This window comes from Lipophrys pholis (assembly GCF_963383615.2).
Source record: "Lipophrys pholis genome assembly, chromosome: 14".
In the NCBI taxonomy this organism is placed as follows: Eukaryota; Metazoa; Chordata; class Actinopteri; order Blenniiformes; family Blenniidae; genus Lipophrys; species Lipophrys pholis.
The window spans coordinates 29,008,665-29,036,250 of record NC_137633.1 but is presented as its reverse complement, the minus strand read 5'-3'; the positions used below and the strand labels follow the sequence as shown (position 1 = coordinate 29,036,250).

Genomic DNA, 27,586 nt, shown 5'->3' with positions numbered 1-27,586 from the left:
GTCAGGCAGAAGTAGGACTTTAATAGTTTATATAGATTTCAAATACAGTTTTTGTGTTTCAGTCTGTGGTGGTAAAATAAAAACTGAAGCAAAACAATAGCCTACTCAAGCATTAAACCCTTTTTGTTTTTAAGGAAATTAAAGTGTGATTTTTGTGTAATTAAGTGGAGGAAGGTTGTTGAGTCTTCTTCACTTTTTTTCCTGGCTTGTGTTTGTGGTGGCATAGCTCAGTTGGTAGAGCATTTCTCTGCCAATCGGAAGGTTCCAGGTTCAATTCCCATCCCGATGTGCCAAAGTGTCCTTAGGCAAGATACTGCTCCCATTCTCCCCAAAGTGACAGTGACTTGCATGGCTGCAGCCTCCAATGGCCTGTGAATGTGAGGAACCATGGAAAGCACTTTGGGGCCTCCCCCAAACATGTCACATGTAGTTTTATATTACATGAACTGAAGCAGGCTGGATGGAGACGAGATGGAATTCAATCCATTTCTAATGTTTGTATGATGAAATTGAATCTATATTTGAATTTATATCTGAAAGGAATAGTTCATTCATTCAGAGTGCGTGTGCGCGTGCGCGTGCGCGTGCGTGTGCGCGTGCGCGTGCGTGTGTGTGTGTGTGTGTGTGTCCAGGCTGAGCTGGAGCTGCAGTTGGCCATGGAGAGGGAGGAACAGGCTCAGTGTGCAGCCATTCAGGAGCAGGAGAGGCGAGACAGAGAGTTAGCCATGAGAATCGCTCAGAGTGAAGCTGAGCTCATCACTGAGGACGGACAGATGGACGCTGGCCTGCGCAGGTACAACTCCTCCAAACGCCATGCACACCTTTGCATGATCCAAACGTGCAGTACTGACCTCAGCCTTTCCCTGTTGCTGTTTTCCATAGCAATGAGTCTTTTTCAGCTCTTCTTATCTCTGCAGCCGCAGCCAGAGTCATGTAAGACATCAGCACCTCCCAGCAGACTCACACTAACTGTAGAGCTCACTCCTCCATTAATCCCACCACTGTCCCTAATCTCCCACTCATCAAAACAAAACCTGGCTTCTTTGATCATTCAGAGGATAATTAGGTGTAATTATAAATGAAGATTGCACAGTGAATCATGAATGAATGTGCAGCATTCGATTACTTCTGTCTCTGTGTCACGCAGTGCAGGGAACAAACTGACCGGACTTTTCTCTGTGCTTTTCCCCCACTCTCACTGAATAACTACATGTTACCTTATTATCTGTTGGTATCAATGTGTCTTCATCACTGGGTTGTCCTTCAAATACTCAGAATAATACACTATTCTGTACAGTAGCTAATCATATAAAACGTCACTGCAGTGACATGATACAGCCTCGTGGTTGTTCATATTTTCAGAATCTAAATGTTGCCAACATTTCAACTGGAATCTAACAATATCATTTTATTTAAAAACACTGCACTTTCACAGTGTGTAAAATTGAGATATCAGACACTTTTTCAAATCATTTCAACTCTTGATAAATAAGAGACCTCTCAAAGCGTTGATTATTGGTAAAAAAAAAAATTACAATTCCTGCCTCTCAATTGGGACAAAGACATCGTCATGATGCCCCCTGCTATTTCCTGTGGCTGTCGTCTGACGCTCTCTGTTGCCCCCAGAGAAGAACCTCTGTCACAGCACAATGTTATTGTTCTAACTAATGTCGTTGACTAGTTTTTTACATTTAAAAGCATTTCATGTTTGTATCTTCATCCAGTCCAACCATTCAGGTGTTTTAATTAGAACTTCCAGTGACGTATTTCTGCAGCTGCTTTGTGAGTGAAGCCAGACGTTTTCCTGAAGCTGGAGCAGGAGTGGTCTGCAGGTCCAGGAACCACAGATCTCTGAGATCCAAGCGTTTTGTGATCAGCTGTGGCTGAAACAACAAGCAGCCAGGTTTTTCAGACTCTTTCTGTGTATGAGCTGCCGCTGAGGACAGCTTAACGTGACGCTGCGCAGCAGAAACATAAAGACAAAGTGCTGCCAACAGCTCCCGGCCACCCTTCGTCTTTTCTTTAACCCCTTCCTTCATTTCCTGTTGAACTAAAACCTCAGACTAAGTCGTGGTCTTCATCTTGGTTCCAGCCTTTTCTCCCTTCTTGTATCTGAAGTGCGTCTTCCTGCTTCATCTCCAGGGCAAACCACACGTCTCAGCCAGAATGACAGTAATCTTAAATGTGCTTAATCCTTCCAGTCAGCATGAATTATAAATGGGAGTGGTAATCTAAAGATTGCTCGTAGACGAGCAATCCTCTTTCAGTCATATTAGCAGTGATGCCAACTGTAAATAGAGGAGATAAATCCTTGGTATGATTGAATTAGCAGTGTTGACTTTGCAGGGAAGCTCAGAGCTCTGCAGGCGTCTGTTAAGCAGCTTGAGGTCAATCGAATCAAATTACACTCATTTATATAACAAAGACTCACATGGTCTTTTAAATGTAAGCATAAACATGCAACACTAACTGATTTAAAGTTATAGCTGTAAAGTAGATTTTAAAAGCTGTTAAAACGTGACCATATTTTGCGCTCTATCTTGAGGAATTAAAAGAAGTCATATATTTATTGGTTTCTGTCACCATAATTAAATCATAGTATTTTGGTTTCAGATAGATGACGTTCATGACCTGTTTCTGACACTTTCCTTTAATTATAATCAGAGTTGAAGCATGAACTCCTAACATACACTTATGATTCCCTCTGCCTCTCTTTCCAAACCTCAGGGGGCCTCAGGTTCAAGCCACCAAAGCTGCTGCCGGTGTGAAAAAATATGACCTGAGCAAGTGGAAGTATGCTGACCTGCGGGATGTCATCAACACCTCCTGTGGTGAGAAGTCCAGAATACAAGCCGTTCCCGTGCAGTGAGTGTGTGTCTGCTGTCAGCGTCACGGCGCTCAGTGAAAACAGACTGTCAGCAGTCTGACTGCAGCTGCGCCACCACGTTCCCACAGCTGCCGGTGTTCTAGTGCTGCAGAGGAAATCATCCACATTATGGAGGATGGCTGACTATTGCTCTTCCTCGCTGTCCAGGCCAGGCACTTTTCTGCTGGCTGCCTCTCAGGTCCTCAGTGATTGCTGCTGTAGGCAGGACTCTGATGCGTGTTTGGCCACTCATACGCTCTGTGGTATTCCAAGGACATCTGGCTAATTCGTCAATCCCATTTACTTTCACGTTGTTGGTGGTAATGAGGAAAAAAAGAAACATGAGGTTCAAGGGCTGTGTGCATTCTCACAGCACCGGACATGTCAAGGTTTCTTCTGTACGTCACAGTGGAGGCACACAAACTTCCTCTAAAGTCTCATCAACATTAGAAATGTCTCCAACATTCCGTGCTTCATTCATGAGGAAATGTTTGAAAAGTCTGATCTTCATCAGGACAGTTGGACTGTGGTGACACCATGAGTGCTACCAAAGAACAGAATTATTCCGATAATACGAAGCACGAAACCTTGCATTCTAAATTCAGGTTGAATTGAAAGATGTAAAAAAAGATGTTGAGCTTTGTTTGTGAAGCCGTAAGAATCCATACAAACACATTTCTTAGTGGAGCTGCCGTGTGCTTCCATAGAGGAACTGTTTCCTGTCTGCAGACATTCCTGAACTCTCCCGTTGTGTTCAGACATCGAGCTGCTGGCAGCCTGCAGAGAGGAGTTCCACCGCCGTCTCAAGGTCTACCATGCCTGGAAGTCTAAGAACAAGAAGCGTACAGACGACGGCAGCGATCTGAGGGCTCCCAAATCCATCACCGACTACGGTGAGTGAAGATCATCTGCTTCCTCTCAGGGTTCACAGGCAGCAAGCAGAGTCACATGTGAGCACCTCCGTGGAGGAACCTTAGTGCTTATTTCCTCCTCTTTAGCCGTTAGGCAGGAAGGGATGACCTGCTGTGTTTCCACACTCCCAACCAGCCGACAAAACATCAGAACCTGAAACATCAGAACCAGAATGATCCGCTGCTTTCTGTCTCAAACATTTCTTCTAATTAGTAGCTCAAACCAACACACACACACACACACACACACCTCACTTTGAGACCTCTAATCCACTGTGCAGCTCACGTTTTAACATCTTCATTACGTTGAATAAATACATATTTCTTTCATTACTGCTTCTCGAAAATGAAAAAGAAAAATGAAGCTGAGACAAGTCTCAATCTGACTCCACCATCACGGTGATTTGTGGCTGAAATGTTAGGAGTTCTCCAGCTTCACGGCCACAGAGACAGAAACACACTAATGTTCTGCAGCCGTTTGAACATCCACCAGCTGCAGCTTTCTTTCTCCATTTGAAATATACAGATATGATATTTGATGGCCTACAGGAACATTAGATGCAACCTCTGCTCTCTCCCTGTGAACTTCTTTTGATACGATGCGTCCTGAAAGCTTCACGTAGATCTGGAACTATTCCTGGCCTTTGCTGATGCCATCAGGCCTTTATTGGGGCGTTCCCTCCTTTCCCACGTCGTACTTCTGGTGTCCGTGTGAATATTTATTGCCTGTGACGATGATTTGTTGCTCCTCTGCAGCCGAACAGAATCCGGTTCCTCCAACGAGCGCCCAGCCTCAGGAAGCGACCATGAACCGCCAGCAGCGATATTTCCGCATCCCCTTCATCCGGCCCGCCGACCAGTACAAGGACCCTCAGAACAAGAAGAAGGGCTGGTGGTACGCCCACTTCGACGGGCCATGGATCGCCCGGCAGATGGAGCTGCACCCAGACAAACGGCCCATCGTGCTGGTTGCAGGTGAACCAGGCCTCTGGCTCGGGATCAATCACTTTAATCAGCTTGATTCACTTCAGGCTCGTTTCTACTGCTGTCAAGTTATGAGGAAGAATCAAATAGAATTTTAATGTTAACATAAACCAACCAGACATTTAGTGTGTAAAATATACAAAAGTTAAAAATATAATGGAGAATCTCAAAAAAACATTTAACATTAAATGTAAAGCCAAACAAAGAAAAAGACCTTAAAAATAATGACTCTCGTAATGATTAAGATTTTTCTCGAAGGTTGAGGCTCGATTTCTCTCATTTAAAGTTTTCATTTAACTTTATTTCTAAAGCCCCAAATACAGACTCATTTCAAAATAGTTTTACAGAGAAAAACCAACAATTCACCATGAGCAAGTGGAGGAGGAAGCTGCAGAACCAGAGTCAGAGCAGGAGACTTCCAACTGTTCCAATTGTGGTCTTTAATGAATTTTTTTCTTTTTTCTGTTTTAATTACTGTAAAGTTCCCAATAGAAGAGCACCGCCTAATAGAAGAGCACCCACCTTTTCCAAAGATGTGGAGTATGTGAAGAAAGAACAAACTTCACTAATTTGGGCCTCCCCTCGAAATTAAAAAAAAGAAAGTGCCTTAAATGTTGCACTCTAATATAATCTGGACTATTAAATACTACATTGTGTCATGTGATAAATTGTAGAACCAGTTGATATTGAAGGAAACACACACCAAATCTGTTATGGAAGAACCATACTTATTTAAAAGCACATAACTGAACCAATATAAAGATGTATACCATATATGCAAAGATGTATAAAAAAATTAATACAAGATAAAAAAATTTGTTCAGGGGCCACATACAGTCCAGTTTCATCGGGACTGGACCGGATTGGTAAAATATTGCTATAATAACCTTTGAATTTACATTTGAAAGCTTTGCTTTGTTGTGGCGCAGTGTGCATGATAAAATTGTCTATATTTTTGCAAGATCAAACATTTATTGCCAAAAATGACTACAATCACAACATAAAGTGGACGGAACTGAGGCTCAGGCGCAGACAGCAAAACAGGAGACACAAAAATTCAGTCCACTTATTTATTTGAACAAAAAGAAGAAGCGGAGTCAACGAAAACTACCAGAGCCCCTAGCGGGATGGTGGGGCAACTATAGGTAAAATAAGCTACTAAGGCAAAAACTAATACTAAGATTTAAACAGAAAACGATCAGGGGGGGCGAAGTGGAGGAGCCAGGGGGGAGTCTCTGGTGGGCCTGACCTGTGAGACATGGAACGTAGGGTGGATTTTCAATGTTCGGGGAAGGGTGAGACGTACCGCCGTAGGACTGATGATTCGCTCCACTGGGAAGGGACCGATGAACCGGGGCGCCAGCTTCCTGGATTCAACCTTTAGCGGGAGGTCCTTGGCCCTCAGCCAGACTTGTTGACCCACAGTATAGGTTGGGGCCGGGCGGCGACGGCGGTTGGCATGACGCGCCATCCTCTTGGTCGATTGTAGAAGTGTGAGCCTGGCCCTATCCCAGACCCTTTCGATCCGGCTGACGAATGTTTGCACGGAGGGAATGGCGATTTCTTGTTCCTGGGAGGGGAACAACGGCGGCTGGTAGCCGAGGGAGCACTGAAAAGGAGACATTCCCACGGAAGAGTTTGAGAGTTATGTGCATACTCCACCCAGGACAGATGCTCAGACCAGGCCGTCGGGTTGGAGGTGACCAGGCACCGGAGGTACGTCTCCAGGGACTTATTGGCCCGCTCCACTTGTCCGTTAGACTGGGGGTGAAAGCCAAAGGTGAGACTGAGGGTGGCCCCTAGTGCAGTGCAGAAGGCCTTCCAAACTCCGGAGGTAAACTGTGGACCCCTGTCTGAGACAATGTCTGCTGGTATCCCATGAAACCGGAAAACGTGGGTTACCAAGAGGGATGCCGTCTCCTTGGCTGAGGGGAGTTTGGGAAGGGCGACGAAGTGTGCTGCCTTGGAGAAACGATCAACAATGGTGAGGATGGCTGTGTTACCTCTAGAGCGGGGTACTCCAGTGACGAAATCAACTGCGATGTGGGACCACAGCCCGAGCTGGGCTGGGAAGGCGTCTTGGCCTGGGAGCAGGTGGGGCAAGCAGCGACAAAGTCTCGAGTGTCCCGTTCGAGAGAGGGCCACCAAAACCTCTGCCGAAGGATGGACACGGTCCGGAAGCCCCCAGGGTGGCAGGCGAAGTGGGAGGTATGGGCCCACTGGAGCACCTGGGTACGCACAGACTCAGGAACATAGAGAGCATTAGCTGGGCAGTTACCTGGGGTTGGCTGTCGGCTTTGCGCCTGGCGGACCTGATCCTCCACTTGTGAGGTTAGAGAGGCGACGAGGCGAGCAGGGGGAAGGCTGGTTCGGGGTCACCGGAGGGCTCATCACAAGAGAACTGGCGAGACAGGGCGTCCGGCTTGATGTTACGGGACCCAGGGCGATATGTGAGGGTGAACTGGAAGCGACCAAAAAACAGCGTCCAGCGGGCCTGCCGAGAGTTCAGTCTTTTAGCTGAGCGGATGTACTCCAGGTTATTGTGATCGGTCCAGACTATGAATGGGTGCTCTGCCCCTTCCAACCAGTGACGCCACTCCTCTAGGGCAAGCTTGACCGCCAGCAGCTCCCGGTTCCCCACGTCGTAATTCTGCTCTGCTGGGGTCAGGCGGCGAGAGAAGAAGGCACATGGGTGCAGCTTTTGGTCTGTCGGGGTCCTCTGGGAGAGCACGGCCCCAACCCCGGAATCAGAAGCATCCACCTTGACCACGAACTGAAGGTGGGGATCTGGCTGAACTAGGATCGGAGCAGAGGTGAATCGTACCTTGAGGGACTGGAATGCCTGCTCAGCCTTGGGGGTCCACTGGAATGGAATTGAGGTGGAGGTCAGGGCTGTGAGTGGAGCTGCCACCTTACTATAATTACGGATGAAGCAGCGGTAAAAGTTGGCGAAGCCCAAAAACCACTGCAACTGTTTCCGGGTCTCTGGCTGGGGCCACTCCGAGACAGCCGATAGCTTGGCCAGATCCATCCTGATTCGTCCTGGGGAGATAACAAAACCCAAGAATGGCACAGTGGAGACATGAAACTCACATTTCTCCGCTTTAGCAAACAGGCGGTTCTTCCACAGGCGCTCTAGAACCAGACGGACATGGCGGACGTGTTCCTCCTGGTTTCTGGAATAGATTAGGATGTCGTCCATGTACGCAAACACAAAGCGGTTGATCATATCTCTGAGCACGTCATTAATAAGATTCTGGAAGATAGCGGGGGCATTTGTGAAGCCAAAGGGCATCACTAAATATTCAAAGTGTCCTAGGTGGGTATTAAAAGCTGTCTTCCACTCATCCCCCTCTTTTATTCTCACTAAGTGGTAAGCATTCCTCAAGTCTAGTTTGGAGAACACCTTGGCCCCATGGCGGAGGGTAAAGGCTGAATTTATAAGAGGAAGAGAGTACTTGTTCTTCATAGATATATCATTTAGGCCCCGAAAGTCAATACAGGGTCGCAGGGACCCGTCCTTCTTGCCCACAAAAAAGAAGCCAGCACCTAGTGGAGGGCCGAATGATACCTGCTGCCAGGGCATCCCTAATATACATCTCCATGGCCACCTGCTCGGGTTTAGTGAGGTTGTACAGACGACCAGAGGGCAAGGTGGCCCCGGGCAGGAGCTTGATGGCACAGCCATAGGGTCGGTGGGGGGGCAAGGATAGGGCGTCCTCCTTACTGAAGACCGGAGCTAGGTCACGGTAAACATCAGGAATGCCGAGCAGGTCCGGAGGCTGGGGAACCGGCTTGGGAATTACTGGAGCAGAGGATGAGGCTGAGCGGAGTCAGTCGGCATGAGACGCTGCACTCCAGGACAGAATCTGGCTGCTGCGCCAATCAATGGAAGGATTACGTTTCATCAACCAGGGGTCCCCCAGCACCAGCTGTGGGCGAGAATTTTCAATTAAGTGAAAGGTTAATGTTTCATGGTGGTTACCTGCCAACAGGAGGGTGACAGGAATTGTTCTCCTCCGGACCGTGGCCAGGGGAAGACCGTTAAGAGAGCGGGCCTCCATGGGAGAATCCAGTGGAACAGATGGGACGTGGAGCTGTCTGGCAAGGTCCAAGTCTAGAAAGTTCTCCTCGGCCTCGGAATCCACCAGCACAGACACGGAGAGTGAGTGAGTTAGGTGGGTCAGTATCGCTGGTAGCTGTAGCAGATGAGAGTATTCGGCGACGCTGCGGGACCCCTGTCTCAGGGTCGTGAGGCGATCCCCAGCATCTCGTCCCCGAACTGGGTGATCTTAGACACGCCTCATGTCTGCGGTGAAGCGGGAGTAGGAGGTGCAGACACTTCCCTGTTTTTTCCACACAGCGACTCCCCAGTCTCGTGCAGACCCCCGTAGGAGGCCGATCAAGTACGCGATTTTAGCCCTATCAGATGCGTAGGACGTCGGTTGCAGCTCGAAGACGAGTGAAACCTGAATCAGGAAGGCCTCACAAGAGCCGAAATCCCCAGCATAGCTCTCAGGAACCGGAACCGTGGGTTCGCGTACTGCTGTAGCGTGCACAGAGAGAGAGCTACCAATCACAGTCTCTGGGATATTAGCGTCGGTATTTTGGGCGGCTATGGAAGGTGCCAACGTGGACAGCTGACCAGTTAAGTGCGACATTTGACTAATTAGTGCATTCACGCTAGATAGAAGACCCCTAAGGAGCTCATCATGCTGTCCTAGGATTGCCTCGTGGCTATCTACAGCTTGGTGAATGGCAGAGGCAGCGCCTGCCTCCGTTTTGCGGTCTGCTGAGCTCATGATGGCCAAACCGTACTGTCATGGGATGGAACTGAGGCTCAGGCGCAGACAGCAAAACAGGAGACACAAAAATTCAGTCCACTTATTTATTTGAACAAAAAGAAGAAGCGGAGTCAACAAACATTACCAGAGCCCCTAGCGGGATGGTGGGGCGACTATAGGTAAAATAAGCCACTAAGGCAAAAACTAATACTAAGATTTAAACAGAAAACGATCAGGAAGCTACTGACGGAAAAGCTACTGGAAAAGTAAAAACAACTAAGCAGACTCTGGGTGGGCTAAACTAACATCATAAAACATAGAGTGAACGAATCGCAGCCAAAGAGGACGGACGGAGGAGTCTGGCACAGGAGTGGGGAGGATCGGCTGATGAGTGGGAAGAGTAGTGAGTAGGGATCGTTGTTCCAGTCGGGCAGGAGGTAGCGGGGAATCCAGCGACGAGGAGGGTCAGAATGAGGAAGGGTACGGTCTGGCAGCGGTTAGTGGTGAGCCGGTGTTTATGTAGAGGTGTGAGTACTTGCAGGTGGGGAGGCCACTCCCCGTCGCAGCTGGAAGCAGTTGAGGTGATTGGAGGTGAGAGGTCGGGCCAATGAGGCAGGGAGGCCACCAGATGGTGCCAACGGACCAAATTAGGGTTGAGAAGTGGAGGGCATGACATAAAGTCCATTATTTTTTTTCGGCGGGTCTTCTTTGAAAATTGAGGGTTGGACAGCTCGCTGCCTAAAACTATGTATGTTCCCAATAGATACGCACCCCCCAGGCTTGCACTCGCACAGCGCGTTTATTAGGAACTCTATGGTATGTCATTTTACTTGACTATAGTTTCAATGAGATTTGTTTCTATTGTGCCAATAAGAATGTGATAGTCTTACATCCAAATAATAAACAGACAAAAACCCAACATTTACACATGAAATGTCCACAACAGTTAATTATTATTAAGTAGTTTTTTCTAAAGATGACTTAAACTAAATAATCCCTTTGACTTTCTTCACTTCAGTTATAAAAGATAAACTGTCAGTGTTATTTAACTCGGCTCCATGAGCAGGCTTCCTCCTCATTGCTCCTCGTGGAAGCAGAGATTCACATGGTTGATGTCGTGGTGTGTGATGTTCTCTGCTTCCAGGGAAAGACGACATGGAGATGTGCGAGCTGAGTCTGGAGGAGACGGGTCTGACCAGGAAGAGGGGTGCCGAGATCCTGCCCCGTCAGTTTGAGGAGATCTGGGAGCGCTGCGACGGGATTCAGTACCTGAAGAAAGCCATCGAGAACAAGCAGGCTCGCCCAACGTACGCCACCGCCATGCTGCAGAGTCTGCTCAAGTGACGCTTCAGAGGACACACACTCTCCTCACACACACTGACCCCACCCTGTGGTGCGTGAGGACACACACACACTCTCCTCACACACACTGACCCCACCCTGTGGTGCGTGAGGACACACACACACTCTCCTTGCAGGCACACAAACATCTTCATAATGTCTGGTTTCATTCTGGCGGGTGGTGTGGCTCGGTTGGTGAAGCGGTCGTCTCCCAATCGGAAGGTTGCAGGTTTGATTCCCATCTCCACATGCCGGAGTGTCCTTGAGCAAGTCACTGAAACCCAACATTGCTCCCAATGGATTGACAGGTCCTTGCATGGCTGCAGCCTCCATTGGTGTGTGAACGTGTGTGTGATTAACAATGTGAAGCACTGTGGGACTGCTCACATAGTTGCGTTATACAAGTGAAATCCATTCACCATTTTTTAAGGTTTCATCGTGCTGTTTGTTTGTGTTCAATCTCTTTTTTTAATGTGTGACAACAAACGGTGATGCCTTAAACGAAGACAGAAATCTTCAATGTTATTCTATATTTGAACCTGAAACCTGTAAAAGAAGATGTTAGACACAGAAATGCTTCAGTGTGTGTATAATAGCAGAATAAACTATAGAATCATCAGAAATGATGTCCTTGATGAGGAGTGATTCAAACTTTCACACGTGGCAGCTGAAAGGAGACGACAGACGATGACGATATGCTGAAAGTTTTAATTTATAGAAGAAAAGAGCTGAGCGAGTTTAACGGTTCATTCTTCCCTCACTCCGCAGAAGAGCTCTCACCCTTCCTATTCTTCCTGTGTGTTTCTGTCAATTTCTTCTGTTGTAACTCATTTGTTAAGCGACAAATGCAAAGTGTGCTCATGTGTGCAGTTTGAGCTGCAGTTGTGTCATTTGTGTGTTTTAATCAGCTGATCATTTGACTTGGAATTGTAGAAAATAAACGTGTCCCCACATGGTTCCTGCTGGTTTCTTTGCATCAGAGCTCAAACGCAGGAGTTAACTCTCCTGCGCTGGTAACTGGAGCCAACTCTGTCAAGGTAATAAGATTAGTTTGTAGATCATTTAAACAGAGGCTAATGTGCGGCAAGATGTCATCACCCAGATGATGTTTGTCAGGTTAGTTAGGTTAATCGAGCAGATTAAGATTAGAGGGATTAAGGTTCTCCGGTCAGTGGAGGTTTGAGCATTATTTCAGGAGCTGTACACTGTTTTATATATTCCAGTGAAAAACTCTACAAACAGCTTCACACTTCTTTCTCTCTCTCTCTCTCTCACACACACACACACACACACACACACACACACACACACACACACACACACACACACACACACTCACACACACACACACATGATGTTCAGATTGTGGTGCACGGTGGCACAGTGGTTGTTCCTCTCACCTGTTTGCATGTTCTTCCTGCACAGGCTCCTCCCACCATAGAGAAACAGGCCTGGGAGGTTTATTAATGACTGTACATTTCCAGTTCACTGCACATCAAGGTTTAGAAGAACGGATGGATAAACTCAATGTGAAAAAGAAAAGACTTTTGATTCTTGATGCAAAAACATTTTATTGGTGTAAAAAAAAAAAAAAAGGTCCAACTTTGATGAGACAAATGATTGATGGTGTAAGTCATTGTGATGTGGACGCAGAGAGCAAAGTGTCCAAGTCCAAAGCTTATACATTCATTCTCTTTTTGGGACACAACAGTGTTGAAGAATGGCATGAAAACAACGATTTCCAGTCTAAACATACAATACCACCACGTGGATCAGCTTGTAAAATGTAAATGCCTCAGTGTGAGGAAAGAACAACCTTTGCCAAGGGTATACAGGAAATGTTCCTACTGTTCAATATTTAAAATAAATATCAGCTTGATATCACTTGCACACATTCTAAATCCACCTGCCCTTTGAGCACTAGTGTCTGGTCCCGGCGGGACCTGAACCGTGTCACGGTCCCTCCAGGCTCCAGAGCTTCACACTGCAGCTCCTCAGGATCATCAGACAACCGTCACTTCAAAACACTCGTTATCTGACGCTCTCAGAAGACAGCGTGTCCGGTAGTCGTTTGGTCGCCAAGTCTACAAACAGAAGAAGTTCAGAAGATTGTGAACATCTGTTTTCATCATCGTACGAATCGTCATGGGATATTACAGCTGCTGTGAACATCTGGCAGCTGTTTAAATCATCATATCAATCATCAGGTTCTATTACAGATGTTTAGATCAATCATCAGGTTCTTTACAGATGTTTAGATCAATCATCAGGTTCTTTACAGATGTTTAGATCATCATATCAATCATCAGGTTCTATTACAGATGTTTAGATCAATCATCAGGTTCTTTACAGATGTTTAGATCATCATATCAACCATCAGGTTCTTTACAGATGTTTAGATCATCAGATCAACCATCAGGTTGTATTACAGATGTTTAGATCATCAGATCAATCATCAGGTTCTATTACAGATGTTTAGATCATCATATCAACCATCAGGTTGTATTACAGATGTTTAGATCAACCATCAGGTTCTTTACAGATGTTTAGATCATCATATCAACCATCAGGTTGTATTACAGATGTTTAGATCAACCATCAGGTTCTTTACAGATGTTTAGATCATCATATCAACCATCAGGTTGTATTACAGATGTTTAGATCATCAGATCAATCATCAGGTTCTATTACAGATGTTTAGATCAATCAGGTTCTTTACAGATGTTTAGATCATCATATCAACCATCAGGTTGTATTACAGATGTTTAGATCAACCATCAGGTTCTTTACAGCTGCTCTGTGATTCTTTTCAACAGTGTTGGAGCAAAGCTTCACATACACAAACAATGATTGGTCAGTGAGCTGAAAATTAACAGCTTATTGTACAAATCTTTAGTTTTTTGTTTTACCCTTGCAGGCGTCAAAGAGCTGTAAAAAAAAGTTCATTGTTTTTGTATTATTGAACATTAGGAACACGGCTGATAAACCTGACTCAAACTCCAAACTGTCAAATCATTCAAACTGATGTTAAAATTCAGTTTGATCACAATATTACCCATCACTCTATATATCACCCGTCAACTCAAACACAGAAAGAGAAACAAGCAACAGGGATTTGTTTTCTTTCATTCCAACGATAAAACTCACTTTGTCTTCTTTGAGTGAGGAACTGCAGCTTACCTGGTGAGGAATGCAGTGGTGGAAATCTGTCATTTCTGACACGAGCTTTTCTGATCTGGTTGTGTAGAGTTGTCTGGGGATCTGCAGGAACACAACATATAAACTGAATGATCAGTCCGATCAGTCAATCAGTCCAATCAATCAACCAGTCCGATCAGTCTGATCAATCAGTCTGACACACAGAAGAAGAGGAAGGAGGCTAAAAAGAAGTATGTTTCTAGGAGGGAGCATCAGCGACAGCTACACACATTCAGATCACACACACTCACACACACTCACACACACTCACACACACTCACACACACTCACACTCACACACACACACACTACATGTTAAAGTTCTTGCTCATGTTCGTCCCAAAGTTTCACTGTGTTCAATTCCATTCAGTCAAAACTGCTGTTGGACTTGATGGAAGACGAAGTGGACGGACTGATCAATAAGTAAATAAACAATGTATGAGTGTTGGGCCTTGACCACCATGCTCACCCCACTCCGGACAAGGGGGGGAGGGGGGGGGGGGGGGGGGGGGGGGGGATGACCACGTCTCTTTGAGAACAAAGAAACATGTGGCCACCACTAGAAACATTTGCCATTGGTCACGTGACCCCCCCACCAGGGGGCCCCCGGCCTCCACCTCGGGAGCTGCATCTCTGAAACTCACCACCAGGGGAATCCACCAACTCCGCCACACCCATGGTCTGGAAACCTGAGACCAGCCCAAGGAGATTGGCTGAGACGCAGCCTGACCACACCAGGGGTCGGACCATGACGCACAACTATAAAAGTCCAAACACCTCAGGGGTCCGAAATTCAAGCTTGGTGAAACTTTTCCTACCAACTCTCTCTGCTTCTCAATCTGACCACCAAGAGAGAGACATGTCTCTCCTACCTCGGCTCAGTAAAGAGAGCACTAGGTAGGTCCAAGAGACAGACCCCACGCCAGCCCGCTGGACGAGCAGGACCCAGTTTGGACTACTTCGTCTGTTTCCTCTATTTTTCCCTTTTATTGGGGGATTCTGGAGACCAGAACCAGCGTCTCCTCTCCTCCTTCAACTGCCTTGCTGCCCACTGCTGCAGCTGAAGCCAGGCCTCTGAATTCAGGACGCTGAATTCAGACCCGGTAACAACCAGTTACTACAGCCTCACAGAACCAACAGCACCACGGACGGTGCTGTCCAGCACCAAACCATGGACGGTGAGAGAGCTTTTGTCTGGGCAGATATATTGTTAGATTAGCGTGAAGTTAACATGCAATGTGTTTCAATGTGTCCGCAGCATCTCATATGTTTGTGTACTCGTGTTCACGCGCACCAACCAAGTCCGGGAATTGGGTTTTCCACCTCAGAACCAGAGGTCCAAGTGAGCTCCAGTTCACTGGAAGTTCTGTGTGGAGGAACCAGGGTTCAGAACCGAGTGTCGCCAGAATTCTCTGTGTTTCTCTCTCACCCCCCCCCCCCCCTTCTTCTACTAACCCGGATCTCCTCGCAGCCCTGCGCCCCCCTTATCTGATCAGATAAGGTCACAGACACACACACAACTGCATGTAACACCCAACTGTTATCTGCTGCAAGACCACATCTGCCTCGATCATAAGAGTTCTAACTGCAGGTCCCGACCTCCACTTAGGACTCCGGCACTCAGAACCGGGCCAACGGAACCACCCGTTCGTTACGCCCTCGGTAGACTGCCTCGCTCCGAGACCGCCCTCGCGCATGCGCGCTCGACGGACGTCTTGTTTATCTGGCCGCTAAGCAACCGCCGCGTCCCCAGAAAGAGCGAGTCAAACGCCCCTAGTGGTCGCGTGGGTCATCGCAATCCCTCTTGACGTCCTGGTGGACACATCAAGCCATTGCGCTCTCCCTCGGCGCGCTGCCGCACGCCCTAGTGATCATCACGGTCACCACATACACTGACACTCATTACTCCAGACCACACACACACACACACACACACACACTCTTTGTACATAGTGTTTGCTGTTTAATAGATTAGATCTCCGTGTTAGATGTCGTTTGCTATTTGAATGTGTTGATTTATGAGATGATTCCAGAATTATTTATGAATTAATACATTTTTATTAATAAACGCCTGTTAGCTGAATTGAACGCTTCTTGGTGATTATTGTGTATTTATTGTTGACAATTCACTGGTTTGTAACAGTCTGTGCTCGGATCTCACACCTTCCATTTTATTTAAGATTGTTTTATTTTATGCAGAAATATTAACTAACTTAAATAAACTTTTTACAAACGAGACTGATATTTTGGTAATTTGCTATTTCCAGTTTATCTGGTGGTGCCCCGATTTATTATTAATTCATAAATAACAAATTTATGCAAATTAAAAAAAATGTATTAGTAAATTATTTTTGATAATTTATTCATTTTTAAGTAATTACTCAATTACTTTAGGAGTTATTAATGAGTAAATGACCGTTTACTTCCATTAATAATTTCAATTTTTCATAAATTACTTCCAGTGATTTATTACTTTCAGTAATCTATTACTTACAGTAATTTAATGCTAATAACCAACCATAAATCCCAACATGAGTGAAGCAGTCCCAGAGCTGTGTGTCCCACAACAAGAGCAAACCCACAGACTGGATAAACATTACAAGACTTGAAACGATGGAACACAGAAACATCTTCTCATGGAGTCCACAGAGCGAAGCTGAGCCAGCGGAGGAATGTAGAGGGGCCCGGGCGTTCTACTGCTGCCAAGCGGCAGAACCCAGAGAGCGGCTTACCCCCTCAAGACCCTGCGTGACTAGGTGTGGTTAAAATTGTGGGTGGTGCAAAGTCGCGGGAGGACCCAGACCACAGTTAAGTAGCCTGGACCCCCCCCCACCCGAGGCACCGCCCCACTGTTCCCTGTTGTGGAGTGATGTAAGGTGAGGTAAGGCAGGGAGGGTTGTGAGGGAGGGAGTTCCCCCCGTCGCTAGGACCTTGGCCCAGTGGGACCACCCCCAGCCCAGAGCAGAGCCCCCCCCCCCCCCCCCCCCCCACACACACACACACACACACACACATCCCCCAGCACTCCCCAGGCCAGGCTGCAGCCCCCCAGCATAGACACTAACACCCCCCCGAGCCCGCAGAGCCGCCAACCACCCAGGCCACGACGCCCCAACCACTGACGTGGGCGATATTTGATCGGTTAGTTTAGCTAGTTGTTTAATTAGTTGTTCAGTTAGTTCGATTAGCTGTTCAGTTAGTTTAGTTGGTTGTTCACTTAGCTGTTCAGTTAGTTTAGTTGTTGTTTAGTTAGTTGTTCAGGTAGTTGTGCCACACAGCACAAAGTACCTCAATACTTAGATGTATATTTTCAATGGAGGCGCACTGCTGCTGCTCAGACTGCTGGGATTGAGAAGAGGCAGAGCTGGAGGAACATGGCAATGTGGACACTCGAGTTAAGACACCATCATCACTCTCAAACATGGGGTTGACCCTCAAAGTGTTCTCAAAGGCATACGGAGCAAGGCTGTGCCTACAATGTGAAGAGAATGCAAACATCTGTTAAGACAGCAGGAAGCAGCCTGTGATGACAGTCACGTCTTGACAGAGAACTTATACTTACACCAGAGTCACGGCTTTTTTACTGGTGATGCATTTCTTGTTGATGAATATTAAAATGCCGAGAACGGCGCACACGAGGCAGAGACTTCCCACCAGGCAGGTTATGATCAGAGGGGGGTCTACCGGCGTCGAGAGCAGTTCATTGCAGCGCTCTCCGTGGTAGTGCCAGTATTTACCCACAGGACACCTGATGCACACCAGAAGGAACACAAGGGTAAGAGGAAGCCAGCAGTCCATCGCTGTACACGTTAGGAGTCCTTAATCAAACATTATTATCACTGACAGGCAGGGTTGTGGAGTAACTAGGACTATTAATTGGGATAAAAAAATGTAACTGTAATCCATTACAGTACATAACAAAATGTGTAATCTCGTTACAGGTATATTAGATAAAAACTGGGATTACTGAGCGGGATTACAATAGAAAATCAGATCGAATAAACTAGAAATGCAGCTGACACATGCGCCGTCCACTGGCATTGCGACACTTTCCGACGCTTTCAGGCAGACTGCAGCAACAAACTGAAGCCTGAAACGAGGCGTTGCCATGGATACTGCCTCAGCTGCTCTGGTCATGGCTGCTCCCGGGGAAAGAAACTCTGACATCATTTTGTTTTGAAGGGAGAGAAGACTCTTCACCTCTCTGGACAATGTAAATTCTGCCTCCCAGCCGTGAAGGTGTGTCAACGTCTCACCTGAAGAAACATCAACAGGTAGGAAACAACCTGCTCACTTTTACTGACACACAGCTGGACTCTGTCAACTAGTTTTATTAGCTCACTAACCTGTCAGTAACCTGCCAGTACCATTACTTGTGTGCATGGTAGTAAGCCATTCTCTATCCCTTTAGAGGATCTCATGTTTTAGGGATTAACTGGGGCTAAACGCGCCATAACCTTTTTTTTTTTAGTCTGTTCATTGACTCAGTAGCGGGTCCAGCGGGTTGTTCAGTTATTATCAATCAGTGATTTATGCTGCCAGATACAGCCTCTCAAACCCATCCAGACCAGATCTGCTCTCTCTCTGCTCTATCTGCTCTCTAATGCGTAATTCAATCATTTTCAGGAACTGGCAGGTTTGTAGTGTAAGTATACAGCGGTGTCCTTGAGTGCCTCACCAGGGAAGACAAACTCTCTGCTGTCACCTGAAGATTTTTAAAAAATAGATTTTTATTGTCTGTTTTATACAAATAGAAAGTAAAGCGACAGCGTCGGAGAGGGAGTGAGACTTGTGTGGTTGTGGAGGATCCAGTTCTCGGAGAGATAGAGAATTTGTTGTGTACCTGCACGTGGCTCCGTGGCCGGGGATTATCTCACACAGGCCCCCATTCAGGCAGTAGTCAGGCTGCAGGGTGCACGTGCTCTGACAGGGGGCGCCGTCCGTGGTGCTGTAGCCTGGATCACAGAGACACTCCGCCTCCCCGTTCCAGCTGTTCACCACGCAGCGGGAAAACTCGTTGCAGGCCAGGAACTTACAAGGATCTGCTTGGTCCGCTGGAACCCCGACAGGAGGAGAGGTGCAGGAGAAATAGAGCAGAGCTGCTCATTAACACTGATGTGTAGATTGAAGCATGGGGAGTGATGTGAACTGCAGGAAGGTGTGTTTAAAACACAGTCATGGAACCATCCAACCACAAAGACACATCACATTTATGCAGTACTCATCTACAAAACACAAACATCCAGCAGAAAGTGGAGGTGACCTTATGGATTATTCAGCATTAATGATTCACTGCATGCAGCCCAAACATTGTCCACAGCTGAAGTGTTGAAAGCTTCAACAGGGGCACTAACCGGGATTCATAATAAACATTCAAGGGAGTGACGACATCTCACCTGGCTCCACTTCCAGTGACCGGCTGTCAATCTCGATGTCGAGCCGTTTGGACGCAGCGTTGCAGAAGTCTTCCAGCACACAGTGCACCGCCTCCGTCACATTATAAGGGACGGGCTTATCCAGTTTCATCTTGCTGTTCACCACAACACTCCCGTTCCTGAAGTTAAGAACCTCCAGCTGCCTAAATCCAGTCAAGTTGGACTCTAAATATGGTAAAAGCTGTGGGGAGCAAAAGGAGAGCATTCAATTGTCACAAACTTTGACTTTTTTTTTATTTTTATGATTCAGTTTGCAGCTTAATTTCTGTTCCTGAGAGGTCATTATTTTGTGCCACTTGTACTTGGTGGGAGAAAGCACCGACTGTAGCTGACACTTCAGGTCACATGAAGTGACTCTGCTATCAGAAAACTTAATGTCCTCATTTCATCCTGTGGTGTTACTCTCACAATCACACTGCTGAGGTTGTCGTTTCATGGCTAACTTTTAATTATTCAAGTCACATTTTACAGAAAGCTATGAACAGTTCACAATTACATTTTGATGCAAGCATGAAATCCTGCCACTAATGCAGAAGATGGGCCGATTCAATCCAGAACAAATTGGGGAAGGTTTATTAGTGAAGAGAGGATGTGCTAACTTCAGTCACAAAGGAGATGGAAAGATCAGGTGGATGAAAAAGAATAGTAATAAATACATTTCCAGATCAAAACAAATGGGTAGAGTTTGCAGTTTGGTGGAGGCTGACGTTGCCGAGTGATAAGTGGCTGCATCACTTCATCAAAATGTTTCAGGTAAATACTAACCTGAAACAGGGGAGCAGCACACTGATAATTACCTGGGGAAAATGCTTCAACCTGTTTGTTTGCAAATTATGTAAATGTAATGTGATATAAAAAGATACGACCATTAAAAGTTGTCCTACTGAGGAATGAAGCTTGATTTCCTTGTACAGCATGATGCTGCACATGTACGACATCATAAATGAACAAATGGAATGAGCAGGGACAAACTGCTGTTGGGTTGTGCTGCGCTTTCCTGTTTCCATCAGTAAGGTAGTGCACGCACATCTTCAGCTACACCTGTTTGAAAAGCATAAATTCAGTTTCAGCGCTTACTAAACTTTCTCATATTGTTTCAGGAACACTTCCGCCAGGATGCAAACCTGCAGCGCAGATAACAGAGACAAGCCTTTCTATCCAGACTGGAGTGAAGAAGGCGAAGAGGAAATCAGCTTGCAGGAGTAATGGACCTGCATCGATCTGCACCACTCTGCTTGGTGTTTACACCACAGTGCCAGCGAGGGGCAGAGATTACGCTGCTTTAGCTGGCCTGGCTGTTGAGCGAGAGATAAGAGGGCTTAAGCAGCTTGACTCTGATCAGGTTACATCACTGATCCCTGGCACACAGGTTACTGAGGGCTGGACGAGGAGAGGGGAGCTCCTCCAGGCTGGACCCCCTCAACAACCGCATGCAGAATAGTGTTTGGTCATCCACCTGTCTGAACACATCTCCTGTAGATTACCAGTCTGGCTCCAGTTCTTCTCACATAAACCAAGTTTGTTTGTTTTTTACGAGAAAGCTCAGTGGAGTCGATACAGATCCTGGGAACTCGACACAAACAGAAGTGTGGCACAAACACAAGCAAAGTTCAATGACTGACACACTGTGCTTACACATGTATCTACTGGTTCTTGTTTTAGAAAAAGAAATAAAAACACCATTATCATTCCTTTTTTTCTGATGAAGAAACACAATGCAGCCATGTAAGCAGTTTTTCTGATTTATTGTATCGAGTCAAGTCGTTCCAACCTCCATGTCCAATGTTATTGGTTGCTTCACAAACCAGTAGGTACAGGAGTAATGGAGGGCCGCAGGAAACCACAAGGGGGATCGCACGCTACTGCAGGCTAATGGTTCACACACACACACACACACACACACACACACACACACACACACACACACACACACACACACACACACACACACACACACACACACACACACACACACACACACACATGCTCTCCATTAGCCACAAAGCATTACACTGTGTCCATTTAAATGGGTTACACGGCCTGATCCTGCTTTATTGCTGCTGATATTTCCAGTGATTTAAAGGGGTCATATAATGCTAAATTCACTTCCTACTGGTTTTCCAACAGTATTAATCGTCCCCGTACCTGGACTGACGTCCCAGAAGTGAAGACAGTCTGTCCTCTCTGTCCCTGGCTTGTTTCAGTTTTTGAAAAGTGTGTTGCTCCAAGCAGCCAATCAGACATCAAACCCTATATAGTGTCAATCCCAATCAAGGTAGGCCCTCCCTTTGACTCTCCCACAATTAGGCAGCTCTGCTCTGGCACATGGCACCACGAGAGGATTGGGCATATGAGGGCGGAGCCAGTCCAGCTCACACAGACACAGCAGATTCTGAATGCAGCTCCTATGATCCAATATTCAAATGGAGGAAAATCAAGGTAAAGCTAGATTTGGGACAATAAACAAACTTTTTGGACCAGCAAGGCCCATGTGAAATTGTTAAAAAGCTGTAACTTATGACCCCTTTAACAAGCATTTTAGACAAGTTAGAAAAATGCACTTTGATGTGCTTCTGCTTTTCTTATATAGCCCATTTAAAGGGGACAATTCCTAATGGGTTACTGACAATAGAGTGTGTACAGTACAGTAAACACTTACCAGTTCAAACGCCTGATCGCATTAGTGTGGCCAGGAAGCTAAATGCATCAATTAGAAAGCACAACTGCAGGAACCACGGTTTGGGCAACCATTAAAGATTGGAGATGGAGTTTTATCTCTTTATGTCATTGCTTTAGGCTTTTTTTCTGCAAGTAATGTGTGTGTGAATAATCTCATGACTTCGGGGAGAATTCCCCCGATTCAGACAATATCGATGCCAACGCATCAGAATAAATCCACTTGTAACATGACTCATCATGCCTCCAGCTGTTCTCGTGCACGATGAAAAACAAGGACATCTGTTGAAAAGTGACCAGAACATGAAGCGGCTCCGTCGAACAGTAAACTGCCTGCTGCATCGATCCCTTCGCTCTGCTTCCACGCTTTACAGCGGAAAAGTGGTTCAATTTGTATGTTGATGCATCTTCTGTTTGAGACCTTTACATAACACCAAACACCGGACTGCGCTAAGGAAGCCTAAAAATACGTCCTTGTCATCACAAGCTCAAGCCATGGATACAAATTCAGACTAAATACTTGAATTTGTCTTCAAATGTGCAGGTTAAAAGTCCTCACCTGCACGCCAGCTGCTAATTTAAAAACGTTTTACATACAGAAAAATAGCAATGTGTCTCTAAAAATCAAAGAAAATCATGTTAGCAACATTTTAAATATGTGCATTTAAAGACACACAGATGTTCCCAAATCAAACACCTTGTCCAATTGGTGACAGGTTCATTCCTGAGCCTGAAGCAGCGTGTCCGTCATCCTGCAGCTGCAGATGCACACACCTGACTGACATGGCACTAAGCAGATTGAAACCATTAATAGCACAATGTGTGTGGCGCTGGAAATGAGCAGAATTACTTAAAGCTTCTTACAGCACAAACCAATGACCAAAGCCGAGCCCAGCCCCATCATTCACACTGCATCACAAAATGCTGCGTTACATTCCAGATATATTCACTAATCCTATCGTCGCATTCAGTCATCCACTTTAAGACATTGAACATGCAGGAATATTCAGGTTAATTATAACCAATGAGCAACATGCCTGGTTATTCAACATGTTTGGATGCTGTTCACCTCCAGAACAATCTGTTTTTACAAATGTATGGAACAGACAAATGTACTTTCAAGGTTGGTTTTATCAACCAAGCAAACACATTTTTCATTTTCGTCATTTCTTCCTGTTTCTGACTCGGTGTTGAGTTCATGACAATCACAAAACCCAGAACAATAACTGCACACCACAGTGGTTTTTAGAATCAGTGGTAATGAAGCGATGCCTGTTAAAGTGTCCGTAACCTCTCACCTGTCCGAAAAGTTACCTGACTGCTTAAAATATGATCGACAGCAGATTTAATCACAGTTCCCATGAAACAGCGGATGTCTTGAGGAACACTGAGACAGACCAAGTGGAGACTTCTAACATCACATCGTACAGAAATGTAATGAGAAACACTTCAATTTAAGCCAATTTGAAGCTTGTGAAAAATAGGAGTTGCTCCGCTCTGCAACTTTCCTGATTATATTAATAATAAATGGCACGATTGTGTTCATCTTGTGTTAGCTATTATCGTGTAAATTGAAATGCTTCAAAAAGTAGTTTAGCAATTGTCTGATAAAGGTTTTAAAGCTTTTTATACCTTATTTTCCAAATTTCACTCCGAATCCCACAAGAAAACCAAAAAAGGAGCCACCTCAATGCTTTTCTTCATTCCAGAAGACTTCTGGTTTTACACCATGAATAACTTTTAAATTCAAACAGAAACTTTTACAATCAGATTGATGAAGTTACTTTTACCAAAACAATATTAGTGCACCTCTGCACTAAAACTTACTTCTTATCAATAATGAGATGGAATAAGGCATGAAAATATTGAGTTTGTTTTTATTCAAACATCCAGTAATCTCTTTGTCGTTGAAGTAAGTTGAAACACACGTTGAACTCCAGAGAGCCAGACTGTGATGGAACACGTCCAACACAAGGAATCAGGAGAATTATGGGCCATAATTTAATCTATGACAATATTTCAACGCCTTCAGTTTTAACCAACATGCATGACACAGTTTCACCTTGAATTAAAACTCACTAATACAATAAATTGAACTAGTTTGAATTGATTCAAAACATTATCGTACCATTGTATATAAGTATAATATACCGCTGTGTATGTGTCCTAACATCCGAGGCTAAACTTTGACTTGCAGCCAATTCAAACGTTAACCTGCTTGCTCATATGACCTTTTATCTTTTTAAAAGTAGCTCACAAACCCCTTGCATACAAACCTTTCATAGAATAAATATGTGCTTTTCAGGTATTATTGAATGTACATTATGTATAAGCAATATGTTTAATCTGTACTGGCGGTGGCTAACGAGGAGCATCATGAAAGGAGGCGATTAAAAGATGAAACATCCTGACATCACATTTTCTGAGTGTCTTTCAACATCTCTGCTAAATACGATTTTAGAGAAATAAGTGCCTGCTCGTCAATACATCAGCAGCGCCGACACCCGGGAGCAGAAATGAACATCAGAAACAGGACATTAAGGCAAAACACACAGAGACAAACTTGACATCAGAATCAGGTTTACAGATGAAACCGGACCACATGATTAGAAGCAGCAGTAGCATCGTCTAGCGTTTATTCCAAGCGTGAAAGCAGAAGACAAACTACAGCAAGAAGTTTCTTGAGAAAGGTTAGATGCATCGGGTGCTTTTGGAATTTGAAAATACTGCATTTGGAAAAGGTTAGTTAGGAAATAGAAAGGTCGTGCTCTCTCTGAGGCATTAGAGATGCAAGTTCCAATATGGAAAAAAGTACCGGAATGGAGGCTAACGTTGTCTGTCTCTTAGGCCCAGATTTACTGGAAGCTCCAGGGTTTGGCCATTTCCTGGACGCAGAGTGCTGAGTCTGAGTGAAACACAATCATTTGACCAGCTTTGACTTTCACTATCAGTCCTCGGAAACAAAGCATTAGATCCTGCAGAAGATCTTACAACACTTTTATAAAAATACATTTCTCATTGAAAAAATAGATCTTTATCTAGTTGACTGTCAAGTTGTGGATAAAAAAGCAGTGAGGATAAGGCTTACTGCACAGAGCAGGACAATATGTGAAGCACCAACATGGGCTCTAACGCAAAATCCTCTTAGTCTGACTCCAAATCTAAACTCAACATTGCCATATTTTCACATTTACCCCCTTGTTTGACTTGCTGACAAGTCTATAAGAGTAAGTATGAGAGTGAAGCATGGATCAGTATAATATCAAGAGCAAAAGCTTGTGTACCTACCAGCTCCAGGAAGGTATTCTCCAGGGATTTATACTCTGGGGAGCTCTTGTTGAACAGGTCATCAGAAAACATCATGTTAGTGACCCTCAAGCTAAAGAAAACCACCAGCTCTTTGCTGCGCTGCACCACGGTCATCACAGGAGTGCTGGCCTGCCGCATGGCCGGTGCAGCTGTCGACTCGTATGGTCGCTCGTCTGACTCCGAAGCAAATCCACTGCCGCTCTCCTCTTCTAGAGGATTGGGCCTTTCTGCATCCGTGCTGTTTTCCCTTCCTCCTGCTTCCTCTTCAGTGCTTGAATCTTGAGCAGGAAGCTCCGTGGCGACTGCAGTCACTCCACTGTACCCTCCTCTTAGATCCTCGCTGTCCTCGGAGCCGTCCCGCGAGCCCACGTTTAGGCCTGGCTCCAGACCCTGGACCCTGTCCTCCAGAGATGTGGAGGCTGGAGCTTCTGGAGGAGCTGGACTGATGGCATCAGTCGAGTCTGCTGGGTTGGCGCTTTCGCCAGCAGGAGCAGCAGGAGCAGCAGGAGCAGCAGGAGCAGCAGTCAGCTCCTCTTCAGGTTCACTCTGCATTTCTGGGATGTCCTCAGCGTCGTCATCTGCAAGCTCAGCTTCTGCTCCGAGAAACACAACAGGAACACATCCTTTATCACCTCCAAGACATTCCTGTCAGAAAGAGCCTACATGCACTGCTTTATTCAACACTGTCCAGCCTGGACAGTGTGCAAGTTTCAAGTTGATCCAGCTTCATTTAACCCCCCCCCCCCCGCTAACTACCGAGCTGGAGTCAAGGGGTGATTAACCTAGCTTAGCTTAGCTTAGCAACAACCAGCAGCGAGAAGCAGCTTCAAACCAATTACCAAGCAGCTTCTTCACTCAACACACAGTCACCAAGCAGAGTGAACGGCAACAATATGTTAGTTTCCAGGAGGGGAGGGATTCATTTGTCACTGGCAGGTTTTACAGCGGGGGGTGGTGGTGGGGTGGGGAGGGGGGCAGAGACGCTGTAGACAGGGCGGAGGCCACAAACTGGACCAGGACTAGATGTAAATAAGATCAATAACAGTCACCACTCCATCATGCTTAGTCGTGAAGGGAAAGGAGCCAAACCAGCATCCATGTGCCTTGTGATCTGAGCAGCTGAGCAGCTGAGGAGCGTCTCTGGGGTTTCTACAAATACTTGATGGGGCAGACTTTATTTCAGGACATCAGAGTTCAACACCAGTGAATGCCAAAGTAAACTTTTTAGCTACATCATCATGAGACGCCGAGCCCATGTAAAGGTTGAGCACTAAAGATAGCTGATAACTATAAATAAATAAATTCTATAAATCTATCTCAGGAATCAAACCCATGTTTACTGTTTGCTCGGCAGCATTATTACCGCCAGGCTGATTGATGTCTCAGTAGCCATTTAATGAACATATAACATTCTTACAAGGTTTTTGTCACCACCTCACTCAGTTCACCAGCAGTTTCCTGCAGTTTCTCCTCTAAAGTCAGTTTCAAACTTAATAATCCACCTCATTCATTTTCACTCTGAACTGGCTGGTCGCTCTCTCTGCTCACAAGCCCGCTGTTTTCACAACTCTTTCCGTTTCTGTGAAGCAGTGCCGACATCAGTGCCAGCCAATCAACTCTTCTTCTTCTTCTTCTTCTTATTTTGCTTTTATGGCAGTTTGCATCCATGTTTGTTGCATTACCGCCATCTGCTGGTTCTCCCTCTCTATGTCATTCCCACCGCTCTATATTTTCCCCAATAACCCTGTTGCCTTCAGGAACCTGCTTAGATATTTCATGCCCCTTTCACTTTCTCCCCACACCAGTGTCTCCTTCACTCCTCCTCTTTCCATTCTTTCTCTCCTCAATCCCTCCATCATAGTCCTTCTTCCTCCCATGTTCCTCCGCCGAATCACTGCACATCATAGCCTTGCTTACTCTTTCCATTCTTACCCACTCCACTGCTATAAAGATGGCATACATTTCCATCGTAAACACACTCAGGTGATCTGATGTTCTTTCTCTCATCCCTCCTTCATGCCCGGGCTCCACCACTGCTCCTCCAGGAGCTCCTGTTGCTGGCTCCTTCCATCCGTCTGTGTA

General features: G+C 45.8%; 2 protein-coding genes across 3 annotated transcripts in view; one reads left to right on the top strand and one right to left on the bottom strand.

Annotated features, from left to right (window-relative positions):
• LOC308120196 (unconventional myosin-VI-like) overlaps window positions 1-11,844 on the top strand; it is a 67,957-nt gene extending 56,113 nt beyond the window's left edge. Inside the window, exons 28-33 of one of the 2 annotated variants that reach the window (XM_080480647.1) lie at window positions 633-793; window positions 883-933; window positions 2,728-2,831; window positions 3,625-3,759; window positions 4,534-4,752; window positions 10,690-11,844. In XM_080480647.1, the coding sequence (XP_080336773.1) occupies window positions 633-793; window positions 883-933; window positions 2,728-2,831; window positions 3,625-3,759; window positions 4,534-4,752; window positions 10,690-10,889 (870 nt within the window). In that variant the 3' untranslated portion in view covers window positions 10,890-11,844. The remainder of the gene's footprint in view (window positions 1-632; window positions 794-882; window positions 934-2,727; window positions 2,832-3,624; window positions 3,760-4,533; window positions 4,753-10,689) is intronic. The other variant, XM_080480648.1, reaches the window with a different exon arrangement.
• Window positions 11,845-12,442: 598 nt separating this feature from the next.
• impg1b (interphotoreceptor matrix proteoglycan 1b) overlaps window positions 12,443-27,586 on the bottom strand; it is a gene marked incomplete at its 5' end in the record, with an annotated part of 32,333 nt that continues 17,189 nt past the window's right edge. The window contains 8 exons of the mRNA XM_080480610.1: window positions 12,443-12,970; window positions 14,067-14,147; window positions 17,373-17,556; window positions 17,647-17,832; window positions 18,928-19,138; window positions 19,481-19,700; window positions 25,011-25,100; window positions 25,484-26,097. Coding sequence (XP_080336736.1) covers window positions 12,890-12,970; window positions 14,067-14,147; window positions 17,373-17,556; window positions 17,647-17,832; window positions 18,928-19,138; window positions 19,481-19,700; window positions 25,011-25,100; window positions 25,484-26,097 — 1,667 coding nt within the window. The 3' untranslated portion in view covers window positions 12,443-12,889. The remainder of the gene's footprint in view (window positions 12,971-14,066; window positions 14,148-17,372; window positions 17,557-17,646; window positions 17,833-18,927; window positions 19,139-19,480; window positions 19,701-25,010; window positions 25,101-25,483; window positions 26,098-27,586) is intronic.